The sequence below is a fragment of the Malus sylvestris genome, chromosome 15 (assembly GCF_916048215.2).
Source record: "Malus sylvestris chromosome 15, drMalSylv7.2, whole genome shotgun sequence".
In the NCBI taxonomy this organism is placed as follows: Eukaryota; Viridiplantae; Streptophyta; class Magnoliopsida; order Rosales; family Rosaceae; genus Malus; species Malus sylvestris.
Genome location: NC_062274.1, coordinates 50697828 through 50720082, shown reverse-complemented (window position 1 = coordinate 50720082; position 22255 = coordinate 50697828). Strand labels below are relative to the sequence as shown.

Below are 22255 nucleotides of genomic sequence, written 5' to 3'. Positions count from 1 at the left end.
AAGCACGTCACATACGAGTCCTAATTGCCTATTGCAATCGAGGACAGGACTGGCACCTATAATGGATCCAAAGTGAGCGTACAGTGCGAATTGAACATACATGTGAAAGACTGGCCCTAGCCTGGGCAAGTACTAACACCAGTGCAACACACGATGAGCAGATAACACAAATATGATCATGCAATGGTAAATCGATAATTCAATAACCCTAGTCAATGGAATACTATTCAAAACCGTAAATACCATTAAAGCATCCATACTAATACGCATACATGTGTATCTCGTAGGACGTAGTATATTTGCATGAATTCCGTCAATACGTTAATTTTTATATACGTTACCCTAATCTAGGCGTAACGTAGAAAATTCTTTACCAAATATATAAATGGAAACTAACAAATATATATATGTACTATATAAAAGAAAAGACCCACTCATAGGTACTTGCGATATCACATCATTTCAAGCTAAGAAAGTCTGAGTCTCCGATAGTAATCAGAGCGTTGAAATATGCTAAGAGGGGTCCCAGGAAAATTTTGTAAAAAGTCAACGAAAAGTGAACGGTCAAACTTAAAAAGTCAACAAAGACGGCCCGGTGGTCAACTATGTTAAAACTTCAAAATTTTCCTAAATGGAAGTCAAAAATGGACTCTAGACGTCGAAATTAGCCTAGGATGATTTCCGAGAAAATTTCTTAAAGGTCAACACTAAGAATATTCCATATGCATTTTAGAATCAGGTTGGGCTAGATCCGGGTCGCAGATCTAGGCTGCCTTTTTTTTTTTTTTTTCCTTTTTTTTCTTTTTTTTCTTCTTCTCAGCTGGTTGCCGCTACAACCGTCAGAATCTGGAAAAAGATGGCTGGGATAAATTGTCACGCCCCAATCCCGACATACATCTCAGATCGACATGTGACTTCACTAAATGCTCGTAACTCAACGTATCCCGCCTTTTTGGATATGTACAAAATATAATTCAAGATCCAGATGCATAATAATTTTGCGTATACATTATGGCTGCATCTAACCTCTTCGTTAGATTGCCTATGTACCCTCAATAGGGATCAAGCCATTCGTAGTTCAACGTCTCTATAACTCGACATATAACACTATTCACTCAAGCCAAAAGGCATAACATTCCTCAATCAAACAGTTGGACTTGACAAGCATGAATTATTCAATTCAAGCTACATAACAACCCACATGATAATCAAGGTTTCTATTTCATCCATCAAATATGTTGATGCACAAAACTGAAGGTCTTGGGACAACGTAAATTCGACAATGAATCTGCAAGAAATGTAAATAACACAAGATGTATCATGGTTCACCACAATGTTTGGGCTACGTCCACACTGATTATTGTATTTCTCTGAGATGTTGAAGAGGGAGAGAGAGAGCTTCTTTATGAGGATGAGAGCTCTGAGATGGTGAGGGTATGGCCTAAGATTTGGCCTCCCTTCATGAGGAGAGTGAGGGGTCCTTTTATAGAATAAGGGCTCCTCACTTATTACATATTTGCCCCTTCATTTATTACATAATTACATTTGAGTCCCCCTAGTATTTATACGAGATCTAAATACGGAGGCCCTAAGTATGGTATAAACAGTAGTCCCCCAAGTATTCAGTCAATAGAGTCTTTTGGCTGGAGACTTAAAACTCAGTCCATGTGTGGGCGAAGTAACTGGACGTCATCTAGGACTGATACTCGATATGAGGCGGTGCTTAATCTGAAATGATGCTCAACTAGAAGTAGCACATGTTGCGAGGCTGCTCGGCTTGTGGCTTATGTTGCCTTGGTTGGCTCGGCTTATGGCGTTGAAGGTGAGGGAGTCCCTTTTATAGAATAAGGGCTTGCTCCTCAAAACATAAATGATGGGCTAGAGTTGATGCTCGCGGCGAGGCAGTTGCTCAGCTGGCGATGATGCTCTTTAATGATGGTGAGGGAGTCCCTTTTATAGAATAAGGGCTCGCTCCTCAATACATAAGTGATGGGTTAGGAGTGATGCTCGCGGCGAGGCGATTGCTTAGCTGGCGGTGATGCTCTCTAATGAAGGTGAAGGAATCCCTTTTATAAAATAAAGGCTCACTCCTCAGTACATGAATAATAGGTGCTCTCTAATGAAATTGAGGGAGTCCTTTTTATAGAATAAGGGCTCGTTCCTCAGTACATAAATAATGGGCTAAGTCCCCCAAGTATTTTTCATGAGGCCCAGTTGAGGCCCAATATATGGTACATAATGTAGTCCCCCAAGGCTTCGGTCAATAAAGTCTGTTGGCTAGAGACTTCAAATAGAATCCATGTATATGCCGAAGTGGCGATTGTTCGGATGCGGTATTTGTATACCCTGCACTGAAGCTTTGTAGGTGAAAGCTTTGCAAGTGAAGCTTTGAAGCTAGAGCTCTGTAAATGAAACTTTTGAAGCTAAAACTCTGTAAATGAATCTTTTGAAGATAGAGCTCTGTAAAGGAAGCTTTTGAAGCTGATTGACATAAGTGATGCTCATGAATGTTTATGTTGATTGACATGAGTGATGCTCATGGATGTTGATGAATGATGGTCATGAATGTTTATGTATGATTGACATGAGTGATGCTCATGTATAATGTTGGAGTACTGGACGTACTTTTGATCACCTGGTTAGTGATAATAACGGCAAGCTGCCAAATAATTTTGGAGTATTGGATGTACTTTTGATCACCTGGTTAGTGATAATAGCGGCAGGTTGCCGAATAATTTTGGGAGTACTGGGCGTACTTTTGTTCACTTAGTTGGTGATAATAGCGGCAGGGTGCCAAATAAATTTGGAGCCATAGGGCGTGGCTCTTTTGGGCATATGGGCCTTCACCCTCCACATGACATTGCAGCCACTATTTTAGGCTTGCCGTTTTTTTATTTTTTTATTATTACTCTCTGAAGGGGTTTATACAGATGTCTCCGAAAGATAAGAAAAATAAATTACATCATTCAAAAATAAATCCGACCCTCTGCTCAATGGGTTATGCCTATAATTCCCTTTTTTGCATGCCATCACCACCGCAATTATGTCTGCTTCTTTTTATGTTCTTTTGCTTTCTGCTTTTGCTTTCTCTTTTGCTTTATGCTTTTCTTTTGCTTTCAGTCTGGTAGGTGCTGGGACCTTGTAGTGGGATGGCAAACAGCTTAGCATCATTATGTCTGAATTCCTTTATCATCGTGGTGCCGGACCACTTTCCAGCTGTGTGTTTAAAGCAACCTGCTTTACCTTCACTGCTTTTTTACCATACTTCCTCCATCTATACCCATTTGAAGCAATCATTACTCCCTGGAGTCGATACTAAACCAGATGAGTCATTCTGGGAGGCAGCAGAATGTTAACATCTACAACTTGTGGACCGAAGCCCAAATGCGACGTCGTTTGGCCCGCCACCAGAAGAAGTAACAAACCGAGCAAAACAGTGAAACTCACCAGAGAGATCGCTGGAGTCGGAGCTTGAGTAGCGGAGGCTGATCTTCTCTTCGTGACCAGCGAGGTTGATCTTCTCCTTGTGACGGTAGTGACACCGTACAAGCTCCGAGTCCTGATGGTACTAGCAAGAACATAGTGGAGATCATATTCCAGTCCAGCTGGCTGAAAAAAGAACCCCAATCTAAAAAATCGACCGCATCCTTAAAGTCCATAACACCCAAGATACCATCACCAAATTCAAATAGTATAGAGACTCCATCAAAGTAAAAGCCACCAAGCTCTCCAAGAAACACCCCCGCTGCATCGCTGACGGCAACGAGCTCATCCGTTTCCACTACACCACCTTTGCCACCAAGCTCTCCAAGTAACTCAATCCACACTGCAATGTTTGCATCATTATAAAAAACGGCTTCAACAAGTTCTCTGGGGAGTTAACAGAGCTGGGGATTTTGACAACTGCGACAAGCAGCAGAGCTCATGATAAGGCGGTGGTGGCGACGGAGGAGGGTGACAAGAGGGCAATGTTGGTGTGCCGTGTGATTGTAGGGAGGGTGAAGAAGAACGTGGAGGGTAGTGTTGGAAATGGAAATGTTGGTATGGAAGAGTACGACTCTGTGGCCGAAGTTGTGTGAGTTTACTCTAATTTGGATGAGTTTACTCTAATTTGGATGAGTTTACTCTCTCATGCTCTCACTCTCTCACTCTCTTCACATGGATCATGGGCGTTTACTCTCTTAAGCTCTGACTCCGGCGATCTCTCTGGTGAGTTTCAATGTTTTGCTCGGTTTGTTTCTTCTTCTGGTGGCAGGCCAAACGACGTCACATTTGGGCTTCGGTCCGCACGTTGCAGACGTCAACATTCTGCTGCTTCCCAGAATAACTCAACCGGTCTAGTATCGGCTCCAGGGGAATAATCATTGCTTCAATTGGGTATAGATGGAGGAAGTATGGTAAAAAAGCAGTGAAGGTAAAACAGGTTCCTTTAAACACACAACTGGAAAGTGGTTCGGCACCACGATGATAAAGGAATTCAGACATAATGATGCCAAGCTGTTTGCCATCCCACTACAAGGTCTTAGCACTAACCAGGCCGAAAGCAAAAGAAAAGCAGAAAGTAAAAAGCAGAAAGCAAAAGAGAAAGCAAAAGAAGATAAAAAGAAGCAGACATAATTGCGGTGGTGATGGCATGCAGAAAAGGGAATTATGGGCATAACCCATTAAGCAGAGGGTCAGATTTATTTTTGAATGATGTAATTTATTTTTCTTATCTTTTGGAGACATCTATATAAACCCCATCAGAGGGTAATAATAAATTTTTTTAAAAAAAAAACGGCAAGCCCAAAATAGTGGGCTGCAATATCATGTGGTGGGCGAAGGCCCATATGTCCAAAAGAGCCAAGCCCTATGGCTCCAAATTTATTCGGCACCCTGCCGCTATTATCACCAACCAAGTGATCAAAAGTACGCCCAGTACTCCCAAAATTATTCGGCAACCTGTCGCTATTATCATCAACCAGGTGATCTAAAGTACGCCCAGTACTCCAAAATTATTCGGCAGCCTGCCGCTATTATCACCAACCAGGTGATCAAAAGTACATCCAATACTCCAAAATTATACATAAGCATCACTCATGTCAATCATACATAAACATTCATGAACATCACTCATGTCAATCATACATAAACATTCATGACCATCATTCTTCAACATCCATGAGCATCAGTCATGTCAATCAACATAAACATTCATGACCATCACTCATGTCAATCAGCTTCAAAAGCTTCATTTACAGAGCTCTAGCTTCAAAAGCTTCATTCACAAAAGCGCTAGCTTCAAAAGTTTCATTTACAAAGCTCTAGCTTCAAAAGCTTCATTTATAGAGCTCTAGCTTTAAAAGCTTCATTTACAGAGCTCTAGCTTCAAAGCTTCACTTGCAAAGCTTCACCTACAAAGCTTCAGTGCAGGGTATACAAATACCGCCTCCGAACAACCGCCACTTCAGCCCATACTTGGATTCAATTTGAAGTCTCCAGCCAACAGACTCTATTGACCGAAGACTTGGGGGACTACATTATGTACCATATATTGGGCCTCAACTGGGCCTCATGAAAAATACTTGGGGGACTTAGCCCATTATTTATGTACTGATGAGCGAGCCCTTATTCTATAAAAGGGACTCCCTCACTTTCATTAGAAAGCACCCATTATTCATGTACTGAGGAGCGAACCCTTATTTTATAAAAGGGACTCCCTCACCTTTATTAGAGAGCATCGCCGCCAGCTGAGCAATCGCCTCACCGGGAACATCACTCCTAACTCATCACTTATGTATTGAGGAACGAGCCCTTATTCTATAAAAGAGACTCCCTCACCATCATTAGAGAGCATCGTCGCCAGCTGAGCAACGCCCTCGCCGCGAGCATCAACTCTAGCCTATCATTCATGTATTGAGGAGCGAGCCCTTATTCTATAAAAGGGACTCCCTCACCTTCAACGCCCCAAGCCAAGCCAACCAAGACAACATAAGCCACAAGCCAAGTAGCCTTGCAACATGTGCTACTTCTAGTTGAGCATCATTTCAGATTGAGCACCGCCTCATATTGAGTATCAATCCTAGACGATGTCTAGTTACTTCGGCCCACACATGGACTGAATTTCAAGTCTCCAGCCAAAAGACTATCTTGATTGAAGACTTGAGGGACTACTGTTTATACGATACTTAGGGCCTCCGTTTTTAGATCTCGTATAAATACTCGGGGGACTCAAATGTAATTATGTAATAAATGAAAGGGCAAATATGTAATAAGTGAGGAGCCCTTATTCTATAAAATGACCCATCACTCTCTTCATGAAGGGATGCCATTTCTTAGGCCATACCTTCACCCTCTCAGAGCTCTCATCCTCACAGAGAAACTCTCTTTCTCCCTCTTCAGCATCTTAGAGAAATTCAATAATCAGTGTGGACGTAGCCCAAACATTGAGGTGAACCACGATACATCTTGTGTTACTTACATTACTTCCAGATTCACGATCGGATTTATGTTGTCCCAAAACCTCCGGTTTTATGCATCAACATGAGGTATCGTAATGAAACTAAGTCCAAACAATCAAATTACATCATACGGATATCAATTATGAAATCAAGGCATCTATTTGAACTTAAAAGGACATCGTCGGCCCACTGGGCAGGCCGCCGCCGCGGGTGGCGGTCGGCCGCCCCGACTTGCCGAAAATTCAACTATTTCCAAAAATTACCAAACTTTATAGGCATGTAGATATCAGTGCGGGGAGAAATTTTCATACCTGGGCCGAGGTCCAATTTTTCCGGGGAACCCTTCAATTTTGCCTCGATCCACTGGAACCCTTGAAATGGGTGTCATTTGATTCGTCCTCAATTCGAACTCCAACACCCCCAATCTTGCTTGGGCTTTTTTCCTGACCTCTAGATGAGTGTCTTTGTGTTGTGGTAATTGAAGAACATTATTTCAAAAATGGTGGATCGCCGAAAAATGGACGGAAAACCCGTCGGAAGTGGTAGCAATGACGCGTTCAGGTCGGAAAAGACAATTGGGCAGGGAATCTGGTGTCCCTCCCCTCCCCTCTTTCCTCCTCCTTTCCTCTTTTCTCATTGGCAGCCTTCTTTCTCTCCCGCCTTCCCGTTGGCCAAGCCTCCCTCATTTCTCTCCCCAAATTCCTCTTCTTTTTTTTTTAGGAAAACTAATGAAAAGGGCTTGAAAACTTTGAGTTTTAACGATAAGGACAAAATAAAGGGTAAAGTGAATAGTACCAGGATTGACTTTTTAGTGTAAAAATGTGGTTTTTCGTTAAAATGAACAGTACTGGGAGCTTTTCGTTAAAGTTCCCTTTTTTTTCCTCTCCTTAATTAATTAAGGGCAACTTTTTAATTGTAGCTTTTTCACATTGATATCTTTTGAATACACAATCTCAACACTCTACAATTAATATAAATTCCAAAAATAATATAATAACACCTTAATACACATACGTAATTTGCAATAGTGAAAATCAGGGACGGGATTTACGAAGATATTGAGGGTTTTCGAACCTTACCTTCGTCGTGAACAGCGAGAACTTGCTGTGAATGTCATCAGAAAAGAAAAACGTGAACAGTGGCCTTGGGGAAGAAAATGAGTGGTGCTCGTTCGACATGGAGGGGGAGAAAACGACGAAGGTGGTGCCAACCTAGGTCATCGAGTGGAGTAACTCGCCGGAGTCGCAACGGCAAGGTGGTGGTGGTGGTTCCGGTGTCACTAGGTTTCACCAAGGGAGAGAAAAAGGGGAGTCTTACAAAACAGAAGGAGGAGACAAAACACATGGCAGAAAATGAGATGAGAGCTTGGGTGAGTGTGGGCCCCACGGGCCGAAAATATTAATAAAATAATAAAAAATATCCCATAGAAATATATTAAAATAGTGATATAATAATATAAAATTTTGAATAAATATATAAAATATAAAATAGTAATTTTTACAAAAGTATTTTTCGGATTCATTGTTCAATAAAATTTTCATCGTTGCTCCAAATTCGATTCCGCTTGCGCCTATGCGTTTTTACCATCGAGTACTTCAAGGGTACGGTAAAGTAATAACTCATACGTGTCACAAACAACGATCAACGAAAGTCAATAATCTCGCCTCTCGGGCATTTTCGTCAATTTACGCTTTTAAAATTAATAAAATCATAAAAGTAGGGACGGGTTGTCACAATCTACCCACCTTAAAAAAAATTTTGTCCCCAAAATTTGAAATAAGTTGCTAAAAATAAAATACTCAAGACATAAGGAAAATATATAAAGAAGAATTCAAGCTAGAGCATTTTCGTCAATTCACGCTTTTAAAATTAATAAAATCATAAAAGTAGGGACGAGTTGTCACAATATACCCACCTTAAAAAAAAATTTGTCCCCAAAATTTGAAATAAGTTGCTAAACATAAAATACTCAAGACAGAAGGAAAATATATAAAGAAGAATTCAAGCTAGAGCGGTTGCATAAAAGAGAATGTCATTCTGTCGCGATAGGTGTGCAATGATTCCTATTTTATGGCTCCAAACTCATACTTTCCTTCTCCTTCAGCACAATACTATAATATTATATTTTATAAAAACATAAGGTAATATATATATATATAAACATAACGTCAAATTAAAATACATATACACAATAACGTAGAATCAAGATAGTTGTACTGAAATCAAAACTAAACATAGAAAAATGTCACCTATGCACTTGTAGCGTCACGTACTCCAAGAATAAGTGTAGTATCTTTGGGTCAAGTCCAAACAATAAATAAGTTATCAATATTACGGTGTTGTCACAATAACCAAGCAAATAATTCATGAGGGTGCAATATTACTATCTTACCCCTCATTGGGAAATACACATAAATCATCTGATTAACGCCTTGATTGCATTCACGCATGACCCTCTTAGGCGACATCGTCAATATCTCATAGTTTGCTACATCTTAATCCTGATCATTCGAATACTTGTTCGCAATACTCGTCTGTCAAACATGTTCCGTGCGTAAAATCTCTATATCACAGCTTAAACAATACTATAGCCAAACCAGAATAATAACTATTGTCGTACGCAACATAAGCAAAGATAGGTGTCTAACATAACCAGTTAAAACTATAAAACATACAAAAGCAATATGTTATCTAAGGTCTGAATAGTTCATTCAGACTGACCGTTAGTCTGAGGGTGAAATGTGGTATGTGACAAAACTTAATACGCATGGCCTTCAAGAAGGCTTCCCAAGACTTAGAAGCGAAATGCGCATCATAATAAGATACAGTAGTGTCATGCACACTATGCAACCAAACATTGTAATTCACATATGCCTTAGCAAGTAGATTCATTATGAATTTCCACTCGGGTTTAGTGAAACATTACGCCGAAAAGGCTAAATGAACACTCAAGAATTTGAGGGTCAAAACAAGTTCATCGAATCTAGAGTACAAGATGGCTGGATTGAATGGATAATATCTCGCTACAACGGTAGCTTTCAGAATATTCAATCACTAATGGTAAAGATTCGTTCAGTAAAGTATTTGTTAGGTGATTGAGGAGTTAATGGTCATAACTAAAACTTCAATGTCAGCGGTTCATCTAAACAATCTATTTGCTTCAGAAATAATACAAAGTGTTGTAGGGTAAGACGTACCTAAGGTTGATTGGAATGCTTTCCAGCCCAAGATGGTGAATAGGGAATCACAGTTAGATTAGATGCTGATCAAAACGTCAAAAAGTCTAATAAGTTCAAGAATGAGAAATTTTGATAAGTGGTCTAAAATGTAGTTCTTCTCGACCAACAGAAGGTGAGCTGACTTGTCAAGTTGATAGATAATCATCGAAACATTATCATAATATCCACATGTACAAAATACCTCGTACTAGGAACTTATGGTGATATTTCTCATCTCTATTCAAATACAGTAAGTGATTATAACTACTCGAACGATTTCTTGAGGATTTGTAAGTCACGTCATAACAATACTCATGAATTCCAAATGAGTTGGAATAGGACAGGTTGAAAATGTTCAAGGGTAGATACATCTTTTACTACGGTGAACAGTAATTACGTTTACACAACCAGGGTAATACACGATAGTGTAATCGTAAACGTTGATTTAGTTCGTCCATCACTACTGTCAGAAATTTAGCTCATTACAAATGAAGATGTATTTGAGAAGTCTAAGGTTGGTAAAGATTTTGGACAGGATTCTCCATAGAGAAGTGTCATCCAGTTTCAAAGAAAGATGGTAATTGTTGACTCTAGGTCAATAGTAAGTTAGTTCACTTTATATGGTTTCAACCGTTGGGAAACATAAGCAACACTTTGTCATAATCTATAGGTATGCAGCCAAATCATTCAATGTTATCGAAAGGTGTACGAACAAGGGTAAGAAATAGACAACACCTCAGTTGTCACAACTGTAATCATATTCCACGTCTCAGTTAAACTGATTTTCCTCGGTCAACTTGCAAGGAAAAACACCACTGCTGAAAAGTTACTAACGAAATGTCGATATAACCAACAAGGCCAAGGATATCGCATTATTCACAACGATTTGTGGAATATGAAATCTTCTACATGTGCAACCTTTTTGGAAATTGACAAGAACGTCTCTGCTGAGATCACGTCTCCCAAGAAATCTAAAACAAAGGTAATATTTGAGGAATTTGGTATAAAGCTGACTGTCAGTGTTTAGAAAATTTGCTCCCGTTGCTACGGTAGGTGAGAAAGTCATCGGTAAAACCACTACGAATTCGACAAGCTACGGAAGAAAACTTGGGCTCAGAGGTTGGTTGGATAGACCATAAATTCAAAGTATGGTATAACGGAGTTAAACGTCACTCGATAGAGTTGCTAAAATCTAGATACAGTTTTAAGGTTCAACCTATTGTCTTCTTGGATAGGTTTGGGGTTCCCTAGATAAAGTGTTTGGTTGGGTGAATTCCTAATCGATAAGCTTTTGTAACTAAGTTTCTCAAGTCAAAGGAGTCGTTCGATAAGATGCAAGGATAATAGGTGTCGTATTAGAAAATAGGTTGATAGTGTATCTTACTTCACAATTTGGTGATATCTCAGGTAAATTTTTGGAATAGACACTTAGATATACGTCATCAAAACGTACAATACTACTTCCCAACTCTACGACACGAACTAAAAGGTCTTCATAGTTTTCTCGATACTCAATTCACTCTAATAGCAAGAAATTAACTCGTACTTTTATTCTACTGTCTACCTATGGAAGTGATCGAAAATGTCACGCCCCGATCCCAACATATGTTCAGGATCGACATGTGACGTCACCAAATACCTGTATCTCAACATACCCCGCCTCCGGGATATGGCAAATCACAACTTGAGAATTGAATCACATAGTAATTTTTCGTATACTTTATGGCTACATCTAACCTCCTCGTTAGATTGCCTACGTACCCTCATTAGGGATCAAGCCGTTCGTAGTTCATCGTTCACTAATTTAGACATTTATTCCAGTGCGTTCTAATAGGAATACATAGCATTCTGTAATCAATTATTAGAACTTGACATGCATGACATTACCAAGTTCATGGCTACAAAACAAACCAACATGCCGTTCAAGATTCTCATTCCATCCATCATATAAATTCTATGTTTTCAGCACGATACTTCCATCCACAACATGTAACATATCAAATAACCAACGAAGCACATATTATTCTCAAGCCACATTGATCAACTAAAATAATCAAAATAATAACAACCATAACCAAGTCATTCCACAATTCCGTCAATCAATCAATTCATGAATCAAAGATACATGATCTTAGCATTTAAATATGCTAATCAATGAATGCAATAACATATCATTTCACAAATTTAACCAAGGAACTCTATATAATTTTCTACTTGGATTATCAGTAATAACATGGTAAATCTATTTCATATTCACAAGGTCTATTGTGGGTAATTTTCATTCACTCAAATCTAGGGTTCTAGACTAACCTTATGGGAATGAGCGAGAACAAGGATTTCGGATCACTCAACGGAATCCAACGACACCGGGTTCCGGATTACTCAATGAAACCAAAATATCAAGCAGTTTCTCATAATCTACCCAGGCCTGTCATATGTAAAATCGGGTGAGTGACAATAATACAAGTATGTGATAATCAATAAAAAGAAAGACCATCAATCACAGTTTATAAACCTCAAATATAAGTTCGTAAATATGAAAACATAGTCAAGTCTCTAACAACTCCGAATGAGTCACCCAGACATCCAATGGCTTTTCCCATTCAAACCACCAAGATTCTCAAAAACCATCGTTCATATGTACATTAAAAACTAGGGCTAGAGGGACGCAGTTCGGCCGAAGCCTACATAAGTAACCAAACACGAAGTGGCCTCCCAAAACAGATTAACCAAGCAGAGCCACCCCTGAGAAAGTAACCAAGTAGGCAGTGACCCCCCCAAAGCGGATTAACCAAGCAGAGTCACTCCTACTACTGTTAGGAAGTGATCATCCAATGCTGATTAACCAAGCATGATCACTCCTAAGCATACATGGCCATAAGGATCGTCTAACGTGGATTAACCAAGCACGATTTACATATAGTATGGTCCCCTAATGTGGATTAACCAAGCAAGACCACTAGTGACCCTCTGATAGGGATTTTTACCACCTGCAAAATTAGAGATAAAAACATTTAAAAATACTTGCAAGAGTACAAGGTTGTCATAGTATAGCAGCTCAAGTAAGGTCGATCTCCACAGGGATTGAATGAATAATTTATGTTAAAACCAAATCTTAATTAATTATTTGAAAACAAAATTTAGAAGAGGTTGATTTTATGACCTAAAATATTAAAAATGAATTTAATTAAAAACAATTAAATAAATTGGCAAAGTAATAAAAAAAACAAAAGAAAATAGTTTTGAAAATAAATTTGAGCACTAGGGTTCCGTCGTCACCTTAACAATTCTACGTAGTTCCTTCAATTACTTATGAATTACCCATGCATATTTTGAAGGTTAGGTTTTCCTAAAGTATGCCTTACTTGAAACCTCCAACATAGAACATATATCTAACATGCAACCCGTCTGTGGCGTCCAGATCGAATGTGAACATGCAAGACTCATTCAGTTTTGTGAAAACCTTTTGAAAAACCATATAACCCTTAAAACATGTCGTCCATCCTAAGAGGTTACACATATTAACCACAAGAAGCCAACGCCAATTCCAGGGACAGCCCTCCACCAAAATTGCATCAAATTACTTTTCTAAATATCCTAATAGTGGCCAATCATCAAGACAACTAGATAGTTTAAAGCACAGTGGTTAATAATTCAAAACTTGCATGCATAATATTATAAGCAAATTGAAAAAAAAAATACATATTTTTGCTAAGGCTCATGGCCTCACCCTAGCAAACAAAACTAATTACAAACAATCATAAAATAAAATATTATTAAAAACATGGATAGAAAACACCTTGAAAATACACTTGATTCGTCAAAAGCTCTCTAAAGCCAAAATGTGTGCGTTCTCTCCCCTATTTCTTAACCTAATGGCTAAAAAGCCTTATTTATACTAATACAAAATAAAACCCTAAAAGGTCTTAGAATAAAACCAGGAAACGTAATAAATAGAAATAAAATAGGAAATATAATCCTAAACTGGCCCAAAATAGCTGGATCTAAAGTTTGGACTATTCTGAACACTTCTCCAGCCGAAGTCATCTCGGGCTCCAAAAATGTAGTTTAAGCCCAGAAATGTCACTTTCCAGCAACGCGCACTGCTCCTTCATTTAATCTCCAGAAACTAACCGCTTGGTAGAAATTTCTGATATTTTGACACAAACAACACACGAACGTCCTCCAATTTGAATCACTCGAAATTTCGTCCATTTGGTCACGTTTTGTTCTAGAGGAAATTGAATATCCTATGTTGAAAATATAAAACAAAGTATCAAAATTCTACCAAAATAATCAATAAATTAATACTAAGAATAGGGTGAAATATATAGTATAATATGAACTCATCACCCCCCCCCAATGCGAATTAACCAAGCGGATTAATCAAGCATGATCACCCCTAAGTATAAATGGCCATAAGGATCGCCCAACGCAGATTAACCAAGCACGATCCATATATAGTATGGTCCCTCAATGCGGATTAACCAAGCAGGACCACTAATGACCCCCCAATGCGGATTAACCAAGCAGGGTCATAGTCCTCTACTAGCCCTCAATTTACAAAACATTTCAATATGCAATTCAAATCACTTTTTCACAAATATTACCAATCCATGAATCAAATCACATTTAATAAAAATAGATCGATGGCCAATTATAAAAGAATCACATTTTAACAGAAAACACATTTATAAAACCATGTCATATCCACAAAGGATAGTAATATAAAGAATCGGGTAATCACCATATCACATATATTAAAGTCACTCACCGAGACAAGTCAGCAAAGCTTCACTGAGTCTCTAGTAATACTAATTTTAGTAATTCAATTGGTTCAAGACCTGTTGACCAAACGTCAATGGTGGGGTCCACACCGGAAAAGAAATTTGCTAATAACCTAAATGGAAATCGATCTTCCTCCTGAGTATCCGAAATGATAACCAGTGCGCTTAAGAAGATTAGTGTTATCAGGGAACAAAAGTGATTATCCCCTAGATGTTCTTCCGTCGAATGCTACCCTTTTAGCACCACATTGTCATTCGAGACATTTTTGGAAATTTTGACAAAAACTAAAACTTCACAGGAATTCTGATATGTGGTATACTAACGGGTAATGCCAAGGAATCAAAACTGTTTATGGTTTTCTAACTTAAAAGGGTTGGTAGAAATGACCAGATGGTAGTGGATTTTGTGGGTAAATCTCTCGTGATGCACAACTATCGATATAGTAGCCCTGCTTCAGGGCCATCAACTTGTCTCAAATCTACATATTTCCTTGGCAGGAAAATCCTTCTCTTAAAGTTTAGAGGTGGTCGCCAAAGTATTCTTCTAACATGTCAATAAGTCGTCTAAGTAACCCATAACTCAAGAAAAGCTAACACATTTTTTGTATTCGACGAGGTGGCAAGATTCGACAATTAGGTTCAAGAACCAAGAATGCTTACATCACGCATGTGATGAACACAATGCTGACCAAACTTATGCTCTGATACCAAACTGACACACCCTGACCCGGAATGCCTACTTAGGCTCCGAATCGAGGTGTGCTGGTCGACACCAGAAGAGTGACGAAGCCATAAAATATAGTGATTTGGAAAATGGAAATAAATTTAAATCTAAAAGTGCCTAAGTATAAGAGTGCGTTAGTGAGCGAGAATCAACCTAGTTCACATGTGATGTCAGAGTATAAGTAAAGTACAATAGAGTAGATTGAGAATTATATCATCAGAAGTAGTCTCTGATATCAGCGTTTGCTAGAAATCCTTGTCGACACGAACATTGCCACTAAATCTTAGAGGGGAGAAAAACAAGGGTGAGTGGGCCTAAAATAAAGTTTTATAAAAAGCTTTTTGAAAACATTATAACCTCTTATCGTAAAACAAGTATAGTTTCCAAAATTTACATACTACGTATAGTATGAAAATACTTACTGTAGCCTGCAAAATCTCAAAAATTCAATACGTCACAAAATTCATAAATAGGTACATAACTTATAGTAATCACAATATCTCGCAGAAATAAACATATCACATCGAGTGCTCATCGACATATGCTGATACACGAGTTCATGCAGAGGTATTCTGACATGAACATGACTGGGTGTAATCAATGATTTACGCTCTAGTACTACAATCACGTGAAGGCTAGCGCTAAGTGCCTCACATATGAGTCCTAATTGCCTATCGCAATCTAGGATAGGATTGACACCTACAATGGATCCAAACTAAGTGTACAGTGCGATGTGAACATACACGTTAAAGATTGGCCCTGGCCTAGGCAAGTACTAACACCAGTGCAGCACACGATGAGTAAATAACACAAATATGATCATGCAATGGTAATTTGATAATGCGATAATTCAATAACCCTAGTCAATGGAATATTATTCATAACCGTAAATACCATTAAAGCATCCGTACTAATATGCATACCTGTGTATCCCATAGAACGTAGTATAATTACATGAATTCTGTCAGTACGTTAATTTTTATATACGTTACCCTAATATAGGTGTAACTTAGAAAATTCTTTACCAAATATATAAATGGAAACTAACAAATATATATATATATATATATATATATACACTATATAAAAGAAAAGACCCACTCACAAGTATCTGCGATGTCACATCCTTTCAAGCTAAGAAAGTCGGAGTCTCCGATAGTAATCGCACCAAAGCATAATAATAGGACTCATTAGTAAAACTCAACTTAAACGATCAAATTTGAGAAAACGGAGTGCGAATTTAGAATCAGAGTGTCGAAATACGCTAAGAGGGGTTAAATGCAAATTTTGTAAAAAGTCAACGAAATGTGAACGGTCAACCCTAAAATGTCAACGAGACGCCTTGGTGGTCAACTATGTTAAAACTTCATGATTTTCCTAAATAGATGTCAAAAATGGACTCGGGACGTCAAAATTAGCCTATGAGGGTTTCTGAGAAAATTTCTTAAAAGTCAACACAAGGAATATTCTGGAATATTTCATATATATTTTAGAACAGATCGGGCCGGATCCCGAGTTCAGATTCGGATCAAGGAATTGGAATATACCTTTGGTTTCCTTGGTCTTGGCCGGAGTTGGCCAAAAAATGGCTCGAAAGCCGCCAGATCTCTGCCGGAACACTGGGTTTGTTACTCTTGGGGTATTTCTACGTCAAACCAACACTAAAACATCTTAAGAACATCCTAGTCATACTCATAAACACGATCTACGAAGATGTTGAGGGTTTTCGAACCTTACCTTTGTCATGAACGACGAGAACTCGCCATGAATGTTGTCGAAAAAGAAAAATGTGAACAATGACCTCGGGGAAGAAAGTGAGTGGTGCTGGTTCGACATAGGGGGAGAAAATGACGAAGGTGGTGCTAGCCTGGGTCATCAAGTGGAGTAACCCGCTGGAGTCGCATCGGCAAGGTGGTGGTGGTTTCGGCGTCATTGGGTTTCACCGAAGGAGAGAGGAAATGAGTCTTATGGGAGAGAGGGAGAGGTGGAGTGAGGGAGGAGACAAAACACATGGCAGAAAATGAGAGAAGAGCTTGGGTGATTGTGGACCCCACAGGCCGAAAATATTAATAAAAAAATAAAAATATATCACAAAGAAAATATTAAAATAGTGATATAATAATATAAAATTTTGAATAAATATATAAAATATTAAATAGTAATTTTTTGTTCACTATAAGGATTAACATAATCCCCTACCCCTTTAGTGTAGATAATATTTTTTGTTCAAAAAAACAAAAAAAGTCCCACCGTTAGATTCCATTTTTATTTTGTTTAAACCCAAATATTTAGGTTTGGGTCTCCATTGGCGATTCTCTAAAGAGGATAGACAACTCGAATTCCCATGTTGGAGTGACACAAAGTGATCTCTAGATCCCCTAATGCCTTAGTTCAAGTGCTTATAAGGGTAGCGCCACAAAGTTGCACTTGCAATGATCACAATGAAATTTCAAACACTATCCGTCCACAAGCACCCATGCACTTGACCTAATGCCCTTATCGTATCTATAGGATGTATCTATAGGATCTATAAGAACACTAAAAAATATAGATAGTTATAAGTTCAGAAAGATTATTTACTCGACAATCTGGACTAATTTTTGGAAAGATACATAAATCATTAGGAATGGGTGCTTTTATGGACCTTCCTGATTCCTGCTAGCACAATATAACTTCGTAATGCCAGTTAACCCTATAAAAATTACAACAGCACCAGCTCCATTTTTGTGATCTTAAAAATAAGCGAGACAAAAACAAAATCGAAAACAAAGACAAAACATTTGCACAAATGTGGTATCACTGAAATACAAAATGGACCTTCTCTAGTCCTCTGAGGCTTCTTACATGTATACAAGGGGACGGAACCAACGAGCATATCATCTAGGACCGGACAACTCATCTAGAGGACCATGAGAAGTTGAGTCTATGATCCGATTCGTACTTGGATGATGAATAGGGTTGAAATATTGGCGGAACACCTCCTTTTTTTGCCACTCCCATCTTTCAGCCAAACCATCACCTTTCAGCATCCGGCCAACCTCTGACATCTTGGGTCGTTCCCCTGGGGTGCCTTGTGTGCACAGCAGAGCTACTTGGATGAGCTGCTCCACTTGATCGTCAACATAATTTCCATGTAGATCAGCATCAACAATTGTTTCCAACCTCTGATCCTTCAGTAGTCCTTTGACCTAATTATTTTAGTTAAAATAAAAAGGAAAAAAATCAGATAGTTCTACAATTTGAAACAAAAGGTGAGGGCACCTAGGAGAGTGAAAATGTGTTGTAATGTTCAAAATTTGAAGGGCCGCAGTATCTCCAGAAAATCAAACTGCTTACAAAAATGCATCGTCATTCAAATATTGATATGATGCAAACATATGACAAAGATGCAAACAGAGAATAGAAAGAAGAAAGAGGCCAAGATGGCGAGAATAAAGAGATAATGAAGAAATTAGGATCGATACAAAACACATGCCAAAATCTTCAAGAAATCACCGCAAGGCCAATACATTGGCAAAAGAAGCAACAACAATACTAACAACAATTACCAAGGAAATGTAATAATTAATCTCTGACAATTTAAATCTTAGATTGTTATAAATAAAGATAAATAAATCTTCACAGCTTAATCGTAAGTCTAACTAATAAAAGCTAATTAAACTAAAATTATTTTCTAAAAGTTAAGTATTATTTCTTTTCTTTGATCCATGATTCTAATTATTTTCAATATTCGGGCCAAAAAAGACTAAGTGATTTTTACATTAATTAGACAGGAACTTGGCAGCTCTATGATGAGTAATAGGTTTTTAAATGTTCCATATACAATGATTAAGAATGTCATATGAGATTAGCGGTTTGAAATAAAGTGATTAGGTGTCGAGACCCATTATTTTTGGCTTAAATAAATAGCAACATTGGTATCGAGAGATACACCTAATTCACACTATATTATATAACATTTCTTTAAAAATGAGTATTGAAACATAATTTCCAAGATTTGGACAAAGGGACACAATAGATCGAAGCAAGAATATCGTTGAATTTCAACAACATTATGTCTTTTTTTTTTAATAAAATATGAAACATATTAAGGAAAACAGAAAATTAGCAACAAACAGAAACAGAAACACGTAAAAGCATACCCAATCAAGTAACATGACATCATCATTGGTCGCAAGCCGAGCAAGATCAAAAGCCCTCTGCCCAGTGATGAGTTCAAGAAGCATGACTCCGTATCCAAAAACATCAGTTTTCTCGGAACATTTTCCAGTTGAAAGGTACTCTGGTGCTATATGACCAATTGTGCCACGTACATCTGTGGTAACATGTGTATCCCTGTAGTCCATGAGTTTAGCCAACCCAAAGTCTCCAACAACTGCTTTGAATTCCTCATCCAACAATATGTTTGCTGCTTTCACATCACGGTGAATAATTTTTGGATCACAGTGATCATGTAAATAAGCAAGGCCTCTTGCAGATTCCAATGCAATGCGTTGTCTTATTGGCCAATCAAGTGCAGGTTGTCCTTCGGGACGATCTACAATAATATATCCACATACTTATGAGAGGAGAATTTCAAATTATAAGCAACAGGTAATGTGGTCTATTCATTGCAGTGGCTGAGGAAAGGGAAGGTGGCGATGGTGGGCGGGGGGAAATGAAGAATGCGGGGACGGGGTGAGCAGGATAGGGATGAACAACACCATTTTTTTTTTTTAATCTTTTCTATTTTTTTTAGTTTTTAATTAAAAAAATTAATTTTCTATTTATTAATCCTTTTTATTGGTTTTTATTCCACGTGAATCATAGTTGGCATCCCCGTCAACAAAAATGTAGACCTCACATTTGCCATGTCATCCCTTAACAGTCAAACTGACGGTTTGACTAACAGATGTATGAAATTGCTAAAAATGATAAGTAAATGTATAAAATTGAAATGTTTTAAAATGTTGTATGAGGTTGCAATTACACTCAAACCTGAGGGTGTAAAATGCAATTTACCCATGTGTAAACAAAAAGATTCATCAACGCAGCAAACAATTTAGAAGAGTACCTCTTAAACATGATGCCACACTTCCATTAGCCATATAAGGATATACAAGCAGCCTTTCTGTTGGTGTCATGCAAAAACCATGCAGACGAAGCAGATTGCGGTGGACAGCCATGCTAATCATTTCAACCTCTGTTTGAAACTGCAGCTCCCCACCTTGGGTTCTCTCCTCTTTAAGTCTTTTTACAGCAACCAGAGTTCCATCAGCTAAGCGTCCTTTATAAACCTTACCAAATCCACCTCTACCAAGAATATTTTTGTTACTAAAGGTATCCGTTGCAACTTGTAGTTCGCGCAAAGAAAACCTTTTGAGCTGTCCTAAAAGAACTTCTGGATCCTCCTCAGCTGCAAAGACAGTAGATTAGTGAAACCTGCATCCCATACTAAAACACCACCTTTATCAAGCTATATTACTCCTATAGTTCACTAACCAGGTACATCAAAGAAATGATCCTGTGGCTTTCTCCGTCGCCAATAAGCAAGTGTATTTGCACTTGCAGCAAACGTTAAAGCAGCACCAACAGCAACCCCTCCAGCAATAGCCCCAGTAGCAGTGTTACCTAATATTATTTGCGCAACATGAACCAGAACTAAATGAAAAATCCTTAAAGTCAGAAGTTATATGATGAACTCTCTATCACATGTCATTCTTTTTATCCATTTCTTCAAACTCAAAGAAATAGTACAACACAAAATTAGGAGAGGGTGAGTCTATGATCCAAGTACTTGGATGATGAATAGTGTTGAAATCTTGGCAGATCACCTCCTCGTTTTGCCGCTCCTCCCATCTTTCAGCCAAACCTTCGCCTTCGCCTTCAAGCATTCGGACAACCTCTGACATCTTGGGCCGTTCCCCTGGGGAGCCTTGTGTGCACAGTAGAGCTACTTGGATCAGCTGCTCCACTTGATCGTCAATATAATTTCCATTTAGATCAGCATCAACAAGTCTTTCCAACCTCCGTTCTTTCAGTAGTCGTTTGACCTAATTTTTTTAGGAAAAATAAAACAGAAAATGTCGGGTGGTTCTACAATTTGAAACAAAAGGTGCGGGAACCTAGGAGAACAAAAATGTGTTGTAATGTTCAAAATTTGAAGGACCGCAGTTTTCTACAGAAAATCAAACTGCTTACAAAAATGTTTCGTCATTCAAATATTGATATCATGCAAAGAGAAGACAAAGATGCAATAGAGAGAATAGGAAAAAGCGAGAGGCCAAGATAGCAAGAATAAGGAGATGATGAGGAAATTAGGATCGACACAAAACATATGCCAAATTCTTCAAGAAATCACAAAATGCCAATACATTGGCAAAAGAAGCAACAACAATAGTAACAATTACTAAGGAAATGCAATAATTAATCTCTGACAGTTTAAACCTTAGATTGTTATAAATAAAGATAAACAAATCTACACGGCTAATCATAACTCTAACTAATAAAAGCTAATTAAACCAAACTTATTTTCTAAAAGCTAATTACTAAGGAAATGCAAATGTTGTTGGGAAATAATCTTGCATATAACAATGAACTAGCTACATACACAAACAGAAAGACGTAAATGCATACCCAATCAACTAACATGACATCATCATCACTCGCAAGCTGAGGATTGAAAGCCCTCTGCCCAGTGATGAGTTCAAGAAGCATGACTCCGTATCCAAAAACATCAGTTTTCTCGGAAGACACTCCAGTTGAAAAGTGCTCCGGTGCCATATGACCAAATGTGCCACATGCATGTGTGGTAACATATGTATCCTTGTAGTCCATGAGTTTAGCCAACCCAAAGTCTCCAATAACTGCTTCGAATTCCTCATCCAACAATATGTTTGCTGCTTTCACATCACGGTGAATAATTTTTGGATCACAGTGATCATGTAAATAAGCAAGGCCTCTTGCAGATCCCAATGCAATGCGTTGTCTTATTGGCCAATCAAGTGCAGGTTGTCCTTCCGGACGACCTACAATAATATATCCACATACTTATGAGAGGAGAATTTCAAATTACAAGCAATAGGTAATGTGGTCTAACACATATCA

At 38.3% G+C, this 22255-nt stretch overlaps 1 protein-coding gene across 15 annotated transcripts in view; it reads right to left on the bottom strand.

The window, feature by feature from the left end:
- The window catches only part of LOC126603661 (uncharacterized), a 74160-nt gene that overhangs the window by 12713 nt on the left and 39192 nt on the right, over nucleotides 1–22255 (bottom strand). For 13 of the 15 annotated variants that reach the window (XM_050270586.1, XM_050270588.1, XM_050270587.1 and 10 more), the window contains 6 exons: nucleotides 21785–22176; nucleotides 20946–21201; nucleotides 20651–20779; nucleotides 20223–20564; nucleotides 19312–19706; nucleotides 18332–18357 (listed from right to left, as the gene is read on the bottom strand). In XM_050270586.1, the coding sequence (XP_050126543.1) occupies nucleotides 18332–18357; nucleotides 19312–19706; nucleotides 20223–20564; nucleotides 20651–20779; nucleotides 20946–21201; nucleotides 21785–22176 (1540 nt within the window). The remainder of the gene's footprint in view (nucleotides 1–18331; nucleotides 18358–19311; nucleotides 19707–20222; nucleotides 20565–20650; nucleotides 20780–20945; nucleotides 21202–21784; nucleotides 22177–22255) is intronic. The other 2 variants (XM_050270579.1, XM_050270580.1) reach the window with 1 other exon arrangement.